The sequence below is a fragment of the Sinohyriopsis cumingii genome, chromosome 6 (genome assembly GCF_028554795.1).
Source record: "Sinohyriopsis cumingii isolate HCF-2022 chromosome 6, ASM2855479v2, whole genome shotgun sequence".
NCBI lineage: Eukaryota > Metazoa > Mollusca > Bivalvia > Unionida > Unionidae > Sinohyriopsis > Sinohyriopsis cumingii.
The window spans coordinates 71,472,237-71,491,314 of record NC_142966.1 but is presented as its reverse complement, the minus strand read 5'-3'; the positions used below and the strand labels follow the sequence as shown (position 1 = coordinate 71,491,314).

At 36.8% G+C, this 19,078-nt stretch overlaps 1 protein-coding gene across 2 annotated transcripts in view; it reads right to left on the bottom strand.

Annotated features, from left to right (window-relative positions):
* Positions 1 to 8,521: 8,521 nt before the first annotated feature.
* Positions 8,522 to 19,078, bottom strand: part of LOC149797178 (uncharacterized) — a 44,620-nt gene continuing 34,063 nt past the window's right edge. Inside the window, exons 6-8 of one of the 2 annotated variants that reach the window (XM_089961862.1) lie at positions 15,341 to 15,459; positions 14,474 to 14,559; positions 8,522 to 12,889 (exon numbers count right to left, since the gene is read on the bottom strand). In XM_089961862.1, coding sequence (XP_089817988.1) covers positions 12,768 to 12,889; positions 14,474 to 14,559; positions 15,341 to 15,459 — 327 coding nt within the window. In that variant the 3' untranslated portion in view covers positions 8,522 to 12,767. The remainder of the gene's footprint in view (positions 12,890 to 14,473; positions 14,560 to 15,340; positions 15,460 to 19,078) is intronic. The other variant, XM_089961863.1, reaches the window with a different exon arrangement.

The following is a 19,078-nucleotide window of genomic DNA, read 5'->3' as shown; positions in this document are numbered from 1 at the left end:
GAAGGGGTCAATTCTGCAGGGCTGCTAAACTCGATCCAAACAGGGGATTTCAAGCCGTCGTGTTGTATGGAAAGTTTCAAGTGATCGTCTTCTTTGGCTTGACATTGTCACTTGAGTGTGGTGAGTAAAGAATCCCACATCTCTATGATGTACCCTTCTGCTTTCTCTAACGGTAAGTAGGACTTGAAATTTTTAAACTTCACCCTGTACGTGTAAGCCGTGGTTCTAAATTTTCTAGAGGAGCGCTTTTCTGTCTCTCGAATGGAAAAGTATTTTTCAGGGTTAACTAAGGGTGGTGAACTTTGTTTAGAGGGTTTGGATTCTGGTTCACTCATGTCCTCTTCAAAATCACTGGCATGAATTTGTGCCAAGACTTCAGCCCTGGTACGAGGCGATAGATCACGTTTCTGCCTCTTACTTTCTTCTTTCTTCTCAAATGAATTGGATCGTTTCATCTTGATAGCAAAACGTCAAGTGACTAAAGTTTAAACACCATGGGCTACTTTATCATCATGACAGACCAGCGTATATAAAGGGTATGTGTCTTGTCCTTTCACTATTCATTTCACTCTCAAACCGAGTAGAACGATGGAAGAGACTTTCCAGATCGAACGTTTCATCACAGCTTTGCGAGGGGTCATTAGAAAATTTTCTTCAGACCAGCCGTCGGACTACTCTCCGCCCTTGCGAGATAAAAGTCAAGATACTTGCTATATCTGTCAGAAAAAAGGGCATTGGTCTTCAGAGTGTCCAGGCCGTCAAAAAAGCAAAACAGGGGTTAAAAGAGACAAAAGTCAAGATACCTGTAATCATTGTCAAGAAAAAGGACACTGGTCTCCAGATTGCCCAAAAAAGAAACAAGAGGAGTCAGAAGAAGAGAGTGATTCTTCAGAGGAAGAATAGAGGGATTCTTCAGAGGAAGAAGAAGAGGAGGAAGAAAGCAGACAGGTAAAGAAAAAGAAACAGGAGAAGAAAAGAAGAAGGGAAGAAAGTGAGGAGGTAGAAGAGGAAAAGACTGTGACTGTGAAGAAATTTAAAAAACAGAGAGAGTAAATAATGAGACAGAAGAAGTCTATGAACATTTTTAAAAGTGTTTTGTTGTGAATTGTGAATTGAATTGTAAATATTTATAAAAGAATAAATTAATGATAAAAGGCAAGTGTCTTTGGGTTTTTGATTTTAAAATAAGAACCTATACTCACGCACTCATACACAGACACGTACTATAGGGTAAATGGGGCTTTTTTAGTTATTGGCAATTGAAAGTCAATCTCTTTTCGAGAGATAGGGGTGGCCCTGAAAAGGGCCTTTTTGGTGTAGGGGTGAATTTAAGCAATCAACTTTAGCTGCCTTAAGCCTTTGCCGCGGCCAAGGCCTACTTCTGGTGATGATTTGGTTGAAATCACTAAGGGTGGTACGGTAGGCTTAGTCACAGGGCTGGAGTGTTTAGCTCGGGAAGGTCGTATTCTCTTCGGTCATGATAAGGAAGTCTGATACATTTGTATCAGACTTCTTAACTCTGCTAAAATGTCCAACAGTACCGTGACGGTTTGACTTTCACCCTCTTGTTTCTTTGCTGCTTCTTCTTCTTGTTTTTTTTCTTACCTCTTATTCTTGCTGCTGTTGCTGTAGGAGAAAAGCTTGTTCTGCTTCCTTTTGCTGCTGTATAAATTTCTCCAATTCTTCTTTCTGTCTCTGTCTAAAATTCTCCACGTGTGGTAATGAAGGAGAAGGTGACGAAGGTTCTGGAACAAATTCTTGCGAGGTAAGAAAATCCACATAATCCCAATTCACCTCTTCTGAAAGTAAGTCCGGGTTCCCTTGTGTAGTCTCAACGGCTGGTACACCCCAATTGATCGTTTTCTGAGTTTCCGTCATGTTGAAAAACTGTCGCATGGATTGACTGTGCACAGGCGCTAGCGAATCTATATAGACTATGTGACGTCACAGACTACTCTCTTCGGATTGGATGTGGGCTGACTGAATTATGTAACGCGTGTTTTGATTGGTCAACGAACTCAATACGTTTCATTCCTTCCTCTCTCTATAAATAAGTGCAGTTCACTGCATTCCTTCACCTGTTACTCGGCGCCTCAAGATGTGTACCGACGTACAATCTTCCACGCTTGTGTCTTCGATGATGTTCCGGACGGACATACCCATGTATGTCCGATCCAACTGGACAGTTGTCCATAGGACAGACATGAACCTATGGATACGTAGGATCTATGTAGAACGTCAAGGATGCCTCAAAAGAGTGTTAATCTATGGTCCTACAGTGAGACGTAGCCTAAGGACAAGAAGAAGACCATTGCGGTGCTCTTTATGTTAAGGGATACATTAACATAAACCCAAAGGCCCTTTTCAGGGCCATTCCTATCTCTCGAAAAGAGATTGACTTTCAATTGCCTACCCCTTTTTATTTTTTTTATTTTTAAAAAAAATCCCATGTTAAATTTCCCTTGTCGCTATACAGTCCCACTATCTATTCCCATGTTAATTTCCCATTGTTGCTCAACAGTCCCAAAATATATTTCCCATGTTAATTTCCCTTGTCGCTATATCGTCCCAGGGGTTTTCGTAATGTTAAATTTCCCACTGAGGCTATATCGTCCCAGGGGTGTTTTTAATGCTAATTCCCATTGTTGCCCTATCGTCCCACTTAACTACTAATGTAGCCAAAGGTACGTACATTGATAAAAACATGTTTAAAGAAATACAGGAGGATCAAAAATGTGACTACGATTGAGGCAGGAGGAGCACAGTTAGTACATATCAACCAGCATCTTGCCACATATTCTAAATTTCATCCCTCAAATAATTAAGGACTTTGCACAGCCATCTTTCTAAGGAAAATATTTTTGTGCTGTATATTGCTCATTCTCTCTCTCTCTCTCTTTGTATTTACAATAATAATAATAATAATAATAATAAATATAATAATAATAATTAGAGTGCTAACAATATTATGGTGCCTCCCCCTCTACAAAATATCAAACTAAACAAAAGTGATTAAAAGCTAAAATGGTGTGAAAAATACCAGTGTTGTCATCATTCAAAATCAAAATATTCGTATATGGAGATCGAAATGGTCGCATAGAATTCATTCATTTTTATCATCAACATTTTATTTGAATTTTGTTGGGTGCTCTTGTGCTTAATGGGCAATCCAGCAATGTATTAGCCAGGCAAAGGATGGTCCTCAAACTAACTTTCTATCTAGCATTCCCCCAGGTCTTCAGATATCTTTGATGAAGCATGTTAATGTCTGCCAAGGAAAATAAACTTTGGCAGGGATACACTTATATTACGTATTAAATTACTTCGAAGTTGTAGCCTAAAAAGGAATAATAATACCAAACAGATCCCTGGCATACCAGAATAAAATATAATGACGATTACTATAGAGTCAGAACAGATTTGAATGCCGCAGTTTTCCTTTAATGGGTTGCAGCATAAAACCTCTGCAGCCTTCGTCATGGAAATCAGTGCAAGGAAGACCAAAAAGATTACCAACAACACCAAGGTGCGATGCTAGAAATGGTCCACAGCTTCAAGAATTTGGAGGTAACTGTAAAGATGAAGGATCGAAGCCTGAAGTACTCTCCAGGATTGTACAGACAACCGTAGCACTAACAAAACTTATGCCGAACTGGAACTACAACAACATCGTACTCAGTTCAAAGGTCAGACTGATGCACTCACTGGTGATCTCCATATTTCTCTACGCCTAAGAACCATGGACCATAACAGCTGACTTAGGGAAAAGGATACAGGCCACAGAGATGAGATGTTGCCGAAAGACCCTCGGTGTCACATACAAAGACCATGTAACCAATGAAGAAATGTGGCAAAGGATAAGACATGCCATTGGGTCTCACGATGACCTCTGATCACAGTGGGGAAAACAAACATAAACTGCAGTGGCATGGACATGTCTCACGATCATCAGGACTTGCCAAGACAATTCTACAAGGCACTGTACAAGGAAGAATAAAGAGAGGCAGACAAAGAAAGATGAGGGAAGATAACATTTGAGAGTGGAGAGGCTTGATACTGAGCGACTCACTGAGAAAGACGGAAAATCAAGAGGAATGGAGGAAGCTGGTTGTTCGGTCTTGTGTGGTGCCCCAATGGTATACCATACTACGGAACGGATAATGATGATGATGATGATGATGAGCACAATATTATTCGATTAAAATTTATAAGGCTTCACATGGAGCTCTTCGGTTGTCGCATTCTAGAATTCCATCAGCTACTCGTAGTATTGACGGATTTAGCATAATAATAAGCAGACGGCTTGTACGTGGAAGACATTTGAAGGAACTATTCTGTCCCCATGTTTATTGAGAACAAGATTAAATGAAGGAGCTTGATAGATTCATAAAATATATAGTTGAAAGTTGAGTAGCCTAAATCTCCACAAGACAGTCTTTTCTGTTGAGTTGGTGTAAATGCTTTAAACATTAAATTCAGGGTGCTTGAACCCTCCACTCCCAACCCCGACTGTTGTTTTCTTTTGCACCACACTGTCCATGGGGGGGGGGTGTGACATCACTGCAGTAGAAGAATTCCATCTCTGCTGCATAGTTAACGTACTCATACACACAGTAATGCTCAATGCAAACTAACAGCACCGCTATAAATCTCGGACTAGTATTTCAGATAGATTATATACCATTGCATAAAAACGATGTGTACAGCTGTCCTAAATGATAAACTCAGATCCAACATAAAATTAAAAAAAGAAAAACAACAGAGTTATTAGTCCGTGAGATAAAAAGCACAAACAACTTTCAAATGCTTCCATGTATTAATGTAGGCATTCTACTTATCAGGACAGCATTTTGTTTTGATACGAATAATACAGATAATAAAAATAACTAATATAAATATGAATGACAACAATCTCGAATGTAAGTATCTTGATCAGATTGTTGCCAATAATGAGATCATAACATCTTATTAAAATATGTTGAAAAAAATATAGTATTTAACTTTGTTGTAAACGGAACATTTAGACACATAAAAAGGTAAGTTACTAAGCCTTATACTGTTATGTGTCAGTTTGAATTATTTGCATTTAAATGCTTTCACTACTTAAAAAAGTCACAACGTTGATACTGTAATGATTCCAAAAGTATTCTATCCAAATTTCTTTAGTCAACTTTATAACTCCGCCACAAAGAATTATGTCTTACCTTGCTAATGATAACAACCTTTGAATTTTCCTCATGATGCTGGTATTACAGTAATATAAACACCTGTTCAAGCTAAAAAAATTAATGCTGTTTACTTGCTTAGGTTTCATAGAGATTTTTTATTAAATATTAAACATTAAACACGAATCAATTACTTATATGCAGCTTTATCTTTGTTTATCTCTGTTATATCCATGGAAAAATTGAGGATTTCATTGAACTTGAGAATTTCCTTACCTTTGTTCCAATATTGATAATAACATTCCAATGTGTTAAATATTACAATAAGTATTTTTTCGTCCGTAATTCTAATTCTGATTTTGAGAAATATTGAACTAGAGTGAGAAATATTAAGTATAATGATGTAAATCATAATGTAATTTTGAGAAATTTAGTGATAACCTGCCAATGTTACCTACGCGCAAAAGTCATAATGTTAACAAGAAAAGTGAACATAGAGACAGATATGAAACCAGATTTTATGATAGAGATATAGAACTTGATCATTTTTGAGTTTATACATGTACTGTAGAAGAGAATCAGATTCTTTCAAGTTAAGCACCTAGATGGTATGAATGTTTTAAAGAAATCCAGCTTAATATCTTTGCTTTGTGCAATTTATTTTGTGTCAGAGAATTTTGTCTTGGACACAGTAAACCGGACACTACATTGATTACAGTTGAGAATTCAAGAATACAAATTTAATTTTAATAATTTGAGGTATATAAAAAAGTCCATGTCAAGTGTCATATGAACGTCTTCTTTTCTTAGTGTTTCTCTGCATAAAGAATATTTCATCGAATCATCTATGATCATAATTGCAGTATGTTAATAACTGCTGGATTAATCAATGTAAACATCCACCTTTAGCCTGTGATCCCACTGCTTCAGAACCATGTAAGGACCTTTAATGTGTGAACGTTCCATATAAATGCATGACTGTCATTAATGATCCAAATGCTACGGATTACATACTGCACCTTCGTGCAGGGTCACACTCTTACTTAAAGCTTTTGCCCTCAATCTTCTTGTCTCCAAACCAACTCATCATATAACAGGCTATCTACATTTTTGTCGACCACCCTTGATCTCAACCAGGCTCATGAGTAATAAACTGGATCTACTAATGAGATCGCTTCTTCTCATCTCATGCCATAATCTTCCTGGATCTTCTCAGTTCTAGATTCCTATCTAGACCTATACCCGTTGGATCATTACTCTAACCTCAGAAATACCTTCTATGAAGCCCATGCATCAACATATTATCATTTTGACCATCAAGATGTATCTTTCCCAATTTGATAGAGGCTGAGAGCTCCATATCACCGATACAGCCTGCCAAACAATTATCAGAAGGCAAGTGGGGGGTCATGGGTGGGTGGCTGGTCTTTACAAATCAATCACACATATCACCTCTGTCCGCATGAGCTTGAGTCTTGGCTCGATCAATATCGGTGTGAAAAAGATTGCCAGTAGCTTACTGTAGATCATTGGTTCTTTCCCTACCAAATATGCTGGCCACCTTGTGTAGTCTATCATGTGCTAAAAAATGGAAATAAACCATACAAAGCCAGAAATCGCGTGGCAAATATTCATTCGATATAAGTAAAGACACCGATAACCCCTTTTTGTTTTCAAAGAAGTATCTTGCACATTTTCAGGTAGACAGTGATGAGAAATTTCTTTTCAGTCAGAATTCTTACATACATTTAAAACTCCTGGAAGTCATTCTCACATAATTCATAAGCTTATCAAAGTATACGGGGCCACATGTTGCTTCCTGTTTTCCATACATTAAAGGTCAAATCACATCATCGAAGAGTAAAGGCTAATTTCTTCATCACCAATAGTATAGACTGTTGGATTGGAAGCTTGTTCTATCAGGGTTACAACTAAGAAGTGAGAAATGGTTACTCTACACTAAATTTTATGAAATATTAAGCACAATTCTAAACTGTTCAAAAACAAAACTGTACCAGTGTTAACAAGAGTGTCAAATGGACTTGCACTCTACTGTCTGAAACAAATTTCCAGGAACTCAAGACCATTTCTTCTTTCAAACTGCTTAGTGTCGAAATCATCTCAGATTCTTGAGTGACAAGATTTTCAAATTAACAAGGTTGGAAGCCATATTGGATGTAAAATCTACACCATTTAGGACAAACTAGATACCATTTGATGACTTTTGCAGGAAACTCCCCGTTGATGTGACCATCCACTCAGATAAATTAGTGACTCCCATGGATGAGGTTAGATTGGCAGCATTAAGTAGTACACTGGTGAATATCCCATGTCAATATTACTTTCCAATAAAATGGAGGAGCAATAACAATATTTTCAAGATGGTCACCATATTTGACATCTTTTTAGCACTATTTCCATTTAGAACCAACCAGACAGGATAGAAGTATTTTAGTGAAAACCCCAAGTTGATATGACCATCCATTCTTCTAAAGTAGTTTATAAACTTTTCCATATGGCCACTACAGCAGCCATACTGGACATCAGATCAGCATAATTTTCATTTAGGGCCAGAATAACATCAAGATAACTGCTGTGTGGCCATATTGGATGTCCAAGATATACCATTTTTATTTAGTACAAGTTAAACCATGGGATGATTGTGTGTGTAAAGTCTGATGGCAATCCTCCAAGTGTTGGAGTAGCAATTTTGTGCAAATGAACAGGCCACAAAGAACTGGCCATCCCATTAAGATTGACTGGTGATCGATCAGTAGAGCTAAAACTGCACATAAAAATTAGGAAGGTAAATCCTTCAAAATAAATATGACCATTAAATACTAACACTGTATTGTGTAGAATCGATTTTCTTCTTTTCGTCAGTGATCTTGAATGTCTGAGCCCTAAAAAGACAGGCCTATAGGTTTTGTAATTCTAGCTAAATTTTTATTAAAGTTAAAGACTATAACAATTTTGGGACTTTGAGCAGGAGTTTCAAGAATAAAATTCATGGAATCCAGGCAGGTCATGGTACAAACTTTAGGCATTCAGTAATTCTTATTAGAATTTCAGTTGAATACAGGAACTGATGCAAAATAAAGGAACTTAACCTTGTTGACAAAAAAATTAACCTTAAAAAATGATACCCATGTCTCATCATTCACATGTCAAGAAAAAATCGCAAACAAAAAAGAATTTATAATATACAACACAACCACCCAAACAAACAATAATTTATAACAAACAACACATATGGCACAATATAAGCTCATGTGATATTAACTACTACTGAAGGGATGGAGAGAGAATGAAAGAAAGAAAGAAAGAATGAAAGAAAGAAAGAAAGACAGAAGGTATTCATTTTAATGAAGTTTTATTTCAGCACATCAATTAGCACTGATACAAATAGTTGAAATGTTGTATTGGCAAACAAGAATTAACTGGTAAATTTCTTTCAACACAGCTATCACTTTCTTTTGTCTGAGCAATTTCATCAAAGCATGCTGAGACAGCAATCAAGAAACAATAAAAAAGGTTAAATTAAGAAAACAAAGCAATGCTCAAGGTGTTAATCTCAGACAAAAAAAATCACAAAAAGATAACACAAGAAATAAAGTGCCTTCATCTCAACTTTGAGGGTACAGTACAGCTCATGTGAATTTTCAGAACCCCACACATCATGGTGTGGGACGTAATCCCCTCCACTTTTGCACCATAATAATGATCTGTGATGGCAAGATAAATACCTACAAATTACTGCTGTGCGTCAGCCAGCACACTGACGGCATATCCACTGTGGAAGGGCTGAATGACTTTACTGCTTAACATCTGAACAGCCGATGAATGAAGAAAACCCATGGATAGACCAAGATGTCAGGAGTGATTTACAACCAGATACCATTACAACAATCAGTGATCTTTGTTTGATTATATAAATAAATGGACAATAAAAAATAATTTCAAAGCTTTGTATATTCAGTGCATTTATAAAATACTTATCGACTTATTTTGAAATAAGTTACTGCTTTAACTTTATTTAAAGAAATCTTAACAAACTCATTCACTGACATGACAAGAGACACCTTGTTGAGCTTCTCTTGAACAGTGTAAATTTGACCCACTGTTCAATCACGAAAAGTAATCCTGAGGTATGACAAATTAATTCCAGATAATAGCCACTTTGTTTAAAAATGCAAACAACAGAAAACTAAATTTACACTTAAATGCGAACCACATGTTCTGTCCTTAAGCAGTAATGGATCCATTATGAGGTTGAACATACATGTATACAACTTTGACCTAGTTAAATTCTGACCCACGTGTATTGTGAAGGACTGGTTATTTAATTAACAAGGCTAAATTGTTCTTTCTGACTGGGCTATTTTTAATTCTTTCATTAATCACAAGAAGAATTTGTTTAAAGTAAAACAAGGGATGGCATAGTGCTCATTCTATGCCACAAAACAGTTTTCAAGCATTTACATCCCCCCTTCTTAAGATGCTTATTCAGCAGCAATCAAGGCAGTGACCATTGTAAACACTGCTGTAAACTGTTAGCAGCAGAAGATGTCAATTTCAGCTTGGGAAAGGTGCATTTAGAACACAAAAAGCCACCTGACTTGGCATGTTTAATAGTTCAAATTATAGTCCCCTAATTAACAACCAAAGTTTGGTAATTGTTCATAATTAATCTAACCTCAATGTACTGCTGAAATGAATAATAATATTGTTGTTGGTTTTTGTTAAACAGAAGTGGCTGTCATCTGGAATTTAACTGTGCATCCTTCAGAGGACTGCGCTGATGTTTCAAAAGTAGAATAAACTACTGTTCAAGAGAAGTTCAAAAAGGTGTGCCTCTTCTCAAATCTGTGTGCAAGTTTGTTCAGATTTCTTTAAATAAAGTAAAAACATCAACTTATTGCAAAAGATGTTGATCAGCCTTTTCTAGATGAAAAAAATGTACAGTGGTTTTAATACAGTTTGCGAGGTATTGCAACTAAGTTAATAATATCTAATATTTGATTGGCATTCTATCTATTACATTATCTTCAGCAGAACCAGGAAATGTTATAATCAGCTGATATTGATGTATGTAGATCCATCAGAACCACTCTCTCTCCCTATGAACCTCAAAAAAGCATGATTGCAGAGATCATACAGTAAACCATGCCCATTTAATAGAGACCATGTCCATTCTGCAGTGGTCATCCATCATTATGCGAGAAAGCTCTGCATGCAGAGTAATTCTAAGTGAGCCATCGTGACCACTCCATCACAACATGCAGAGCGATGGTGGAGGATATTTTCTTAATCCTCTCCATTCTCTCTCTCCAGCCCCACCACAACTTGGGGTTCCAAAAAATTGAGCTGTAACATAATTTTGTTGCCTTAGATTATTTTTTGTACGTTGCTTTCAATTCTAAAAATGTTTATATTAACGTACATATCATGAGAGAAGGCAACAAGTTAATGTATATGGCTGCAAAAGTAGGTGTACTCAAGAAATCAAGAAAGGATGATGAATGTTTACCATAAATACTGAATGTTGATAAACAGGAGAAAATATCTAAACAGGAAATTCTAGAACATAAAATCAAAACAAGATCCGAAAAATTGCCCCCACAATTAATTACATGTAATGCCTCAAAAAGAAGTGATATATTGTTAACCAAAAAAGCAACAGTGTACATAGCAGTGGTTTCTATCTTGAAAGAGTTTAAAAACATTTCAATTTTACAGCCATATCAGAAAAATGCTCAATCGACAGGAACATACTACCATCAGTTATCATACATGCCAACCCCGGACGAGGAAAAAGTGTAATCCAAGTGGATAAAAAGAGGAATCCAAGTAGAAAAAGAGGAATCCACATATAACATGCTAAAAATTCAATAAACAATCATTTATTTGCCCCTCTCGTCTTTTAACATCCTTTTCTGCTTAAAGTTTTCATATGTAGCACTTTTTAGCTTTTGAAAGCAACAGATTTTCATGTTGTATTTTAAAACACTTTGTACCAGCTGAGACCATGAATGCTTTGCACACCATCTCCATAGAGGAATTTCTGGAGCATGTAATCACAGGCTGTAGCATAATAATCTCTAACATTATCATAAAACACCTTCACAGCTAGAGTAGAATTGTGTTCTATGAATTCTCTTGCTTCTGCACCATTAGCAAGATCTTTGTTATCTTTCTATTAAGAACTTGGTAAATAACACCTCTGCATTTATAACATTCATGTCCGCACTTTAGTTCTGCTGTAGATAAGAAGTTACCTTAGTATTGGAGTTTTAAGACGAGCTAATTCAATGTGTTTCTTTGTTTTCAAGTGTTTCTCCACATAAAATTTACCACCATGCCCAATATTAAAATCGTTTCCGCATAGACTGCAATGAGCATGATGCTGCCCTATAACACAGGGACTTGTATCGTTGCTTAAAACTGACGTCACCTGTCATACATGTACTATATAGTACAATGATATATGACAGGTCAATTTTAAGCAACGATACGAGCCCCTGTGCCCGAGAATGGAATGCTGTATTATGCCATTCATAACGCTGTATTATGTGAAATTCTTGGAAAAAAATATATGTGCTCTAACACAAACATCGACTAGAATACATTTGAAGACTTTAAGCGCCAAATAGTAAAATTATTTCCACACGGCCTGCAATAGACGTCACTTGATGCTGCCCTCGTGTCCTCATCTTTGGAGGATTCTGTTATTTTAAGTTTTGTTTATTTTTGGTCTTTTTCTAATCCATCTGTGAAATTATTTGAAAGGAGGCATTTTTGCTCTCATACACGCATCAACTAAAATAAATTATACTTTTTAGCGGCAAATACATATAGACTGGTTCTGTACTAAATATAAATTAGGAAAAAGAATCTGCGAGTAAAGATTAAAAATTAGATAACCAGTCTCTTCTCTCCTCACTATGCCATACAGCTGCTACAAATAGAATACGAAGTCAAAAGTTTGAAAGTAGAACCAGCATGTTTCTGGGCAATAGGATAGTTGCTATAAATAGAACATAATACCGTTAGGAAAGTGCATGGAGGAGCGTACTCTTATATCGTAGTTATGTAGAAGCCATCTTTTCTAAAATACGGTCTGTGGGATTAATGGGATGTTAATAAAAACGAGAAAACAATTTTTTTTTTTTGAAGATGGATATACCGAAAAAGCGTAATCCATATACGTTTACGAGTAAGGCATAATTTAGTGAACAAAATGTAATGGTTGGCATGTATGAGTTATACTACTTCAAACTTTCAATAAATTATTAGTGTGATAATATACAGAGGCACTGAAAACAGCTAATCCTCTATTTCAATGTTCTTTAGCTATTGACTATAAATATGTAATTCAGATGAATGCATACAATCGCCTACAATATACAAAGTAGAATAAGGTGTACAATTTTTCAATCTTGAGTTTCACCAAATATGCACACTAGAGAAAACTGCTGATGACATTTTTAATGCAGATAAGTTGTAAATCCTGTAATGAAATAAAGCATTTAGCAAAAAGGATGCGAGGTCCTAGATAAAGGACAGTTCACCTCAAGGTAACATTAAAGTTGTAAATCCAAGTTAAGAGTCACAGCTATCAATGGCGTAGACCAAAAACAGGAAATCTTTTGCCTTTGGTACTAATGGATTGCCAGGTTGAGCAACACCAAACCCCAGGAACATGAATGTCCGAATCAAATCGGCTATAAAAAAAGAAAGAAAAAATAAATGAATAAATAGGTATCTCAAATCTTTGGAATTTGAGCACGAACTTTGTCCAGATAATAAAGCCATGGAAATTGTTGTGTGCACAGAATCTGGAATAACATGTGGTAAACTGAACCACTTTTATGAATTTAAATACTAATCTCCAATACTTATTTTAACCAATGTTCACAAGTTACTTGTTTTGTTGGGAATGATGGGATCTAACTTTTAAGTCTACTGATCCAATATCATTTTGGCAATGAAGACAAATGTTGCCCCAAGTTCTAATTTAGCCATCAATATATGTTTTGGCCCTCCTCTTTCTAACCAATCACTGTTGTTATATGAAAGGAAACAGACAAAAATTTTTAAGTAAATTATCAAAACAGGAATTCTATGTTGGCAATTGCAATTGCCAAATTTTCAAATGGCGATTTAGTTTGACCAAACATTTGTGACTCAATATATAGAGGTTTGTACTAATGTCTGCAGATTTTTGTCTTTTAAGTCCCTGATATCCACTGGTGTAATTTATTACAGACATTGTTTAATTGACTAAATTCTTGAAAGGAAAACACAGCTATGAGGGATTTATAAATAAATCAAACGTTCCTAAGTTTGAATATAATTTGAGAGAAAACTTGCAGATTTTGAAAGAAAATATTTCAGACTGATAATGGCAAAAGCCAAATAGTAGCCAGACTCAGACAGAAAATTCCATATTTCAACCCTTTTCTGGTAATACATGCAATCAAACATGTCAATATCTATCTTGGCAAAGTCAGGCAACTATAGTCTGACAATACAAACCTGTTTGTTTGTACCCCTCTACCAATTTAAATAACAGAAACCTTTACTGTGATAAAAAGTGCAAGGAACTTGGTCAATTCATTCATTAATTTATAGTTTCTAACCTGACTGTGAGTAGAGTGGCCCTAACATTATGATTGTCTGCGCGTTTCATGCTTAATGGAAGTTTTCAATGTAACAGACAGACATGTTCGGATCCATTTCCAGTTCCTGGACAAGTCCATTTTCAGCAAATGGGTGTGTCAGGACTACAGATGTACATACATAAGTTGTTTGTTTTCCAATATTTACAATGTTGAATCAAGCAAAGGAAAATAATGACAACAACAAATTTGCGTGGATTTAACAAGCGGTTTAATTATATGTTCAAGTGTGCAAAGGGATATAATTCCAAACTCTCAACGTAATGTTTGCTGAACAGGATGAACTACATCATCATGTTGTCTGATGGAAATAAACTTGCCTATAGTGTATGCAAGATGGTGCCGTGTTAGTATGGAAAGTCCGTTAAGCATGAAAGGGTGCAAGAGATGCCAGCATTAGTGCCATTCTGGTCAGTCAGCTTAGAAATTATAAATCCATGATTCAATTGACTTAGTTCTGTGCACTTTTTATCACATTAAACATTTTCGTTATTGAAATCGGTAGGGAGGTACAAACAAACGGGGATGTATAGTCAGACTATAATTGCAAGATATTGGCGCTAGACAATTATATGATTAAAATAACATCTCCAAATGATACTCTTACACATGAAAAAGTGAAGTTACCTCGGTCAGTTCTGTTTCTGTTTAAACAGAGAATGACATGACTGCATTTCAGCTTTTCTTCTGCATACTCTAAGAGAGTAACTAGGCTGTGGAAAAGGAAAAGAAAATACAAAGTTTTACCACTAATAAGAGAACAAAAGAGATAGGAGCTTTTTAAAAACCGAATAAGTTCTTGACCAAATAAGCACTGTGCTCACTTACTAAAACAATAGCAACAAATTAACAAAATACACCACCATCACTTAACTACTTCTGTCACTTATAAATAAATATATTATAAAATGTATATCAAAAAAACTTTTTTTTTGGGCAATAATGTCACCACATTCAGCTGATGATTGTCACGACAAAGACCCAATATACAAAAGCTTTTAAACTATTCATGTATTAATTACTGGCTTTGACTCAATAGTCCAAAATAGAAAATAGAACAATCCAGGCAGTCTGGGACAAGCTACAAATTTTGCAGGGCACTTACACTCTTGCCCAAAATTATCGTTCTAAACATCGATGAAAAACAACAAGGGATTCCATGAAAATTGTAATTTAAGTAAAGAAGATCAAGTTGGAAGTTTTCCATCATTATGACACTCAATCCAATTACCTAATGGCACCTTTACAGCTGTATATTTTTATAGCAATTTGTATAAAGATCTGATCAGTGAACTTACAGAACAAACAATGTAAAACTTTAGTCTTCCTCACTACTGTTTCTTAAATTAAAAGAAAGAATATTAATGATTCTTCATTTAAATGTGAAATACAAATACAGAAAGTTATGCTATTTATTTCCTAACTGATTGGCATTTGAATGTTTGTTTCAGTGTAACTGTGTCCAACCATTTAGTGTCTGATCAATGATCTTACCTTTCATTTGATATCATATCAGGAATCTCAACGTAAAGCTTGCCATCCACCAGGTTTGTTTTCCATGTGATGGTGATACCTTTGCCCACTTTGATCTTGAAATTTAGTTTCGATGCCACCTATCATTTAAATGCAAAATGAAATTAGTTGAAAAATGCCTTTAAAGTACTCTTTAAAAGTCCATGCATAGTATATATTGTCAGTAACTCTTCATAAAATAAAAAGGGTAAATATTATTATTCAATGTTGACAGAAAGAACAATTTTACAGGTGAAAACATGCACATGATTAAATTTGACAGTCAATGACACAATATGTATTGACAATAAACATGTAATGATATTCAAGCATTATAACTTGTAAACTTTTGAAGTGTTTGCCCAACTTAGCCATCTGAAAGATAGGATTCTAAACTAATTTGGAAAATGCTTAGCCATTTCAGTCGGGGCCCCGAGTGGCGGAGTGGTCTAAAGCGCTCTCCGTTACGGATCACTGCCATCTCACCTCTGTCTGCGTGGGTTCGAGTCTCGGATTCGGCTAATGTGGGTATGTGAGAAAGCTTGCCAGTAGCTTCTCGTGGGTCGGTGGTTCTTTCTGGGGTTTTCCCGGGTTCTTCCTCCACCATTAATACTGGCCGCCATGTATAGCCTATCGTGTGCTGAAAAATGGCGTTAAACCCTACAACAACAACAACAACAACAAGCCATTTCAGTCAAAACCAAGAAAAAAATGAAACAAAAAGGTCATAACAATATTTTTAAAACCTTATGCTTTGTGAATAATTCAAAGAAAGATGGAGAGAAAAGGAAAAGCCCTGTTTTCACTCATTCCAGGAATGTGTATGCTACAAGGGTTTCACATAATGATACAAGTGACGCTTGTTTTCTAAACAAGGACTTGCTGCTTGTACATTTTCAGCTTATGACACTGCTCACCGGACTTGTATAATTTAAACCTCTACATTGCACAAGAGCATCTTGATGCCTCTACTGCATTCAGCGGAAGTATTTGGATGCCTGTACTGCATTCAATGGAAGTATTTGGATGTCTGTACTGCATTCAGCGGAAGTATTTGGATGCCTGTACTGCATTCAATGGAAGTATTTGGATGCCTGTACTGCATTCAGTGAAAGTATTTGGATGCCTGTACTGCATTCAGTGGAAGTATTTGGATGCCTGTACTGCATTCAGTGGAAGTATTTGGATGCCTGTACTGCATTCAGTGGAAGTATTTGGATGCCTGTACATCATCTGTATAGAACATCTCAATCCCTGCAGTAAACATCAACCATTGTTAGCTACTTTTCAAGGTGCCACTCCTGAAGAAAAGTAGATATTTTGGTGGGGTGGGTAGGTGGGTGGGTGGGTGGTGGGGTAAAATTAATTTTAATAATGTAATACATGTACTTATCTATTGCAGTTGCATAGGTAGTACTTTTCTGGGAGGAAAATAAATGACCCAATGATGAAAATTCTGTCCTCCCATTAGAGTGAACATGAATTTTCCAGAGAACTTTATCAGCCCTGCATGAGACCCCCCCCCAAACTTGGACATGTATGATTAATTATTTTAAGGGAGCAGCCTAAGGTGGGACATCTGTGCAAGGAGGCAGGAGGGAATCTGGCAAAAGGAACAGGGAAGTAATGCATCGTTAAAAGTTGTCCCCCCACAAATTACATTTTAATATCAGTAATACCATACATGTTGCTACTGTATAGCTGAATCTGATAGGTTTGTGGGAGGTCCTATGATCCCAAAATTCCTAATAAAAATAGAAATACTCATCCTCAGACTACTGCTGGATGGAATCCACTTGGGCCACTTGAGCAACAGTGATTGGGCCTATGTGATAAAATATCATTGCTTTTGATGGAATAACAAGCAAAAAGGAAACTATTGAGAATGCTGAAGTGTGGCTTTCATCACATCCTCCAAAGTTGAATGAATTACACAGACCCATAAGGCAGCACTGGCATGAACATCATGGTCTTTAATTTTCAGACTTTAGACAGGTCCCTATCAGTAATCCACCTAGAAATAGTAGAAGCTGAAATACCAGCTGACCTTTCCTATCTCACTGCCAAGCAAAAATGTAGAACTTTAACTAGACATAAAAGTCTATCTTGGTCAACCCCAGCAAAGATACAGCTGAGACTGGGTATCTCAACTGGGAATGCAGCAACTGAAGGAAGCAGTTTGATTTTGCTAAAAGAAACCTGGTTGGCATAGGAGACAAACTAACTTGTAATTCCTACTGAACATGACACAACCCTGCTCTATGGATAGGACATGGAAACTTCATCTCACAGGTGCAAAGACTAGCAAGAAAACTGTCTTCAGGATAAGGTGCTCAAAGGAAACTACACCCAAATGTCCATAGGGGGATTTATTTAGTAACCACAAGACACAAGAGAGACTCCATTAGGCATTAGAGAACAAGACACTGGACTCTGCATTTCAAAATATCTTATCAGGTCTGCTAAGTGAGAATCCATCCTAATAGCAAGGCCTTTTTGAAAATTTGTGCACGTTCACAATGGCTGCTTGATAGCCCTTAACAGCAGAAACTATGCATTGTTTCTCTTTGAAATGGAAGAAGAAAACAAAACAAATCAGCTACTGCACTCAGAGAGGGACAGACAGGATTGACACATTTTCTACTACACCAATCACATTAGATTCTGCACTTGCCATCATGTATCCAAAAGAGTTATCTTCTTGACGAATGATGCACTTGGTAACTTGGCTAAAAACTTTTCTTTATTGATATATCATTTGAGATGAGCTGCTGTGTAGGAGATAGCCCCTGTGCTGCAACAGAAGGTACCTCTCCTCTATGGTAAGGTCCTGGGATGGTCCACCAGACTGAGAAAATCATTGAACCACAACTGCTTGGGCCACAAAGGAGCAATACAAATGAGCTGAGCCATGGAGTGCCTGACTTTCTGTAAGACTGATGGGATCATCTTGAAAGATGGTTGAAGGTGTCCACTGCCTGGGACAAATGGTCAGGGATTGGAGAAATGTAAAATGTGAGCTTCTTTTTCAGCTTGGTTTCAAACAAGTCCAAGAGAGTCCCCCAAAAGTGGAACAGAAAGTCTGCTACAGATAGGTAGAGAGACCAATCTGTATCTCCTTGTCTCCTGAGATATGCTACCACTAATGTGTTGTTGGAGGAGACCATGACTCAGTGACTTCTTATTTGCCGGATGTATTATTGAAGGACTAAGAATACTGCCTTCATTTCCACATTGATGATGTGGAAGGTAGACTCTTCCTGAGACCATGAAGAATCAGACCATCCAGCTCTTGATGATCACCCACTCTTAATCTGAAGCATCTGTGAACAGGTAAGAGTGGGGGTGGGGATTCTGGCTGGAAGATTTACCCACCAATTTTAGATGGTAGAGGAAATTCCAACAAAGAGAAATTGGAGCATTCAATGGGACCATGTACAGTTTCTAAACTGATTAATTTAGAAACTGGAGCAAGGCAAGTGAAGCCAGCCTGGTAATCTGGTCCTCTGTGGTGTTCAAGGTCCCCAAAGAGAGAAAAAGTTGAACTGTCAACTCAGTCTTTACTCTTAGCATCTCCAATAGAGACAAGAACTTATCTGTTCTGTCCAGAGGGTCACTGACTAACACCCAGCTGACAGCTCCAGTGGTCTGAGTGGTTAGAGAGTTCACCTCAGATGTTGGAGGTTGTGGGTTCGAACACCAGATAAGTCATATCAATGA